Here is a 2,452-nt window from a genome sequence, read left to right as displayed (position 1 = left end):
GATCGAGGTGACCCTCAGCCTCCTGCCGCTGGTGAGCGGGCGCGGGCCGCGTGGTGACGTGGCCAGCGTGATGGGCCGGCTCTCCGGCTTCGGGGGGGGTACTGCCCCTCCAAGTTCGGTGTGGAGGCCTTCTCCGACAGCCTCAGGTGAGTGCCGTGCTCCCCAAACAGCTGCACCTCTCCAGGCTCTGCCTGGCAGCACTGGGGTGCTGGCACCAGGCAGGGAACCCTGCTGCTTGGACCTTGCACCACGTGCGTCCCGTGGAACGGCTCCAAAGTTTGCTCTGGCCCCATCCCGTCCCATTGACCTCAATGTTTGCTCGTGCACCGCCTCAGCCCCACACTGGACTGCCTAGGGCACACTGTGTGGTTGGGTTTCCCCACTGTGCCCCGGAGTGAGGCACGGCAGGGAGGCACAGCCCCACACAGCCCGCAGCCCACTGCTGCTCCCATCCCACGGCATCGCTGCCTTCCAGGCTTGAGATGCAGCACTTCGGGGTGAAGGTGAGCATCATCGAGCCGGGCTACTTCAAGACGAGCATCACCAGCACCGTAGGCCTGGAGAAGAGCTTCCTCAGAACCTGGGAGAGGCTGCCCAATGAAACCAAAGCGAGTTACGGGGACAAATACCTGCAGGACTGTGAGTGCATCCCCAAAGCCCATCCGGCACCGCAGTGCTGAGCTGCGCGGGGACCAGCGGCCTCCGGGTCCCTTTGGCACGAGGTAAGTGCCTGTCCCCTCCCTCTGCCCCCAGTCCTGACAGCCATGCGGCAGGCAGAGAAGAGGTGCAACCCCAACCTCTCGCTGGTGACGGACTGCATGGAGCACGCACTGACCAGCCGCTACCCGCGCTGCCGCTATGCAGCTGGCTGGGACGCCAAGCTGTTCTACATCCCGCTCAGCTACATGCCCTCTGCCATCACCGACGCCTTCTTCACCTGGTCCTACCCCAAACCTGCCCAGAAAGTGTGAGGCAGCGTGGGCGGAGCTGGCATGGCCCCACAGCTCAGATCCCACATCAGCACGCGCTGCACAGCACCGCCGCGGCTGGCAAACTGTTTGCTGCTGAATAAAGATGACCTCCTCCTCCCCGTACGTCGTGACTGAGCCGTGCCCCTTTCCTCGGCAGCACACTGAGGCTGTGCCCATGGGGGAACAGTTGGCACAGTGCTGCCAAGCCCCCGCCCCACACAGCCCGTGCCCACTTTGCCATCCCCTGGAGCGGGGGGCACACGGGAGCTGCTGGCAAGCGGGCGGCCACCCCAGTGCCACAGTGCAGAGCGGGAGCTCTCAGCCCCAGCAGTGCTGCTCTGCTCTCATCCCGGCATCGCTGCATCCCCATGTGCTTCCTATGAGGATGGTGCGATGCAGTCGGCCCTGCAGTGTGGATCCGGGCGCTGTGCACGGCCTCAGGTCGCGCTCCATCAGCACGAGCAGCTGTTGCAGAGCTGCAGCAGCACTCCCGGAATGGCTCTGCGCAACACGAGGTAGTGAGGATCAGGGAACTCGAGGTTTATTCCAGGGCTGGTGCAATCCTGCCCACCCCGCAGCACTGCCTGCAGCAATTCGGGCACCGCTGCTGCCCCGTGCTGCGTGGCACTGCTCCTCTGCACTGAGCTCTATTTATACGTGGGGACGTGGGCTGTGCGAGGACTTGTGGAGCGGCACAGACCTGCCCAGGTAACCCCGAGTTTTGTGCTGTGGTGTTTGCAGGTGCAGCTCCTCCAGGACGGGCACAGCGCAGGGAGATGTGCAGGAGGAGTCAGGCAAGGCTGGACTGGGGGTGTCCCAGTGGGGTGGGAGCTCTGTGGGGCGGCAGGTGCTGCTCTGAAGCCGCCCCACTGCGATGCTGTGCTCCGGGGGAGCGTGGTGAGGCTGCACCAAATTGAGTCCTCAGTGCGTCTTCCTCATGATGAAGGGAAACCTCATAGGTGTGTTAAGGGAACGGAAACCGAGTGCTGTGTGCGGTGGGAGGGTGGGGGTAGGTAGGGCCGAGAGCCACAAACCAGCACCCACCCCGAGCTGCAGTGGGTTCCAATGGGGTGGCAGCCGATAGGGAAGCGCAGGACTCACATCTGAGAGCTAAATACCCCAAATCCAGGGAACAGCCCCCAGTGTAGCGTGCTTGGGGCAGCGGCAAGACAGCTGCAGGGGCACAGCCAGGACCCAGGATGACCCCGACCCACAGGTCCTTGCAGGCAGACCCCGCTCAGCCCCTCTCTTCCCCCGGTCAGGATGTGGCTGTGGCTGCTGGCGCTGCTGGGGCTGTGGCTGCTGCGGCGTTGGCACCGCGAGCGGCAGACGGTGCCCGGCCTGGAGGAGAAGTTCGTGCTGATCACGGGCTGCGATTCGGGCTTTGGCAACCTGCTGGCACGGCAGCTGGACGCGCGGGGGCTGCGGGTGCTGGCGGGCTGCCTGACGGAGTCGGGGGCCGCACGGCTGCGGTCGGCCGC

The 2,452-nt window shown here is 65.0% G+C and overlaps 2 protein-coding genes across 2 annotated transcripts in view; one reads left to right on the top strand and one right to left on the bottom strand.

The window, feature by feature from the left end:
- The window catches only part of LOC100544439 (retinol dehydrogenase 16), a 4,863-nt gene extending 3,769 nt beyond the window's left edge, over positions 1 to 1,094 (top strand). The window contains exons 3-4 of the mRNA XM_010709423.1: positions 476 to 639; positions 754 to 1,094. Coding sequence (XP_010707725.1) covers positions 476 to 639; positions 754 to 971 — 382 coding nt within the window. The 3' untranslated portion in view covers positions 972 to 1,094. The remainder of the gene's footprint in view (positions 1 to 475; positions 640 to 753) is intronic.
- Positions 1,095 to 2,229: 1,135 nt separating this feature from the next.
- Positions 2,230 to 2,452, bottom strand: part of PRIM1 (DNA primase subunit 1) — a gene marked incomplete at its 5' end in the record, with an annotated part of 2,132 nt that continues 1,909 nt past the window's right edge. The window contains one exon of the mRNA XM_019614398.1: positions 2,230 to 2,312. Within this exon, the coding sequence (XP_019469943.1) occupies positions 2,230 to 2,312 (83 nt within the window). The remainder of the gene's footprint in view (positions 2,313 to 2,452) is intronic.

Source organism: Meleagris gallopavo, chromosome 3 (assembly GCF_000146605.3).
Source record: "Meleagris gallopavo isolate NT-WF06-2002-E0010 breed Aviagen turkey brand Nicholas breeding stock chromosome 3, Turkey_5.1, whole genome shotgun sequence".
Taxonomy (NCBI): Eukaryota; Metazoa; Chordata; class Aves; order Galliformes; family Phasianidae; genus Meleagris; species Meleagris gallopavo.
This window is presented reverse-complemented; position numbering and strand designations above follow the sequence as displayed.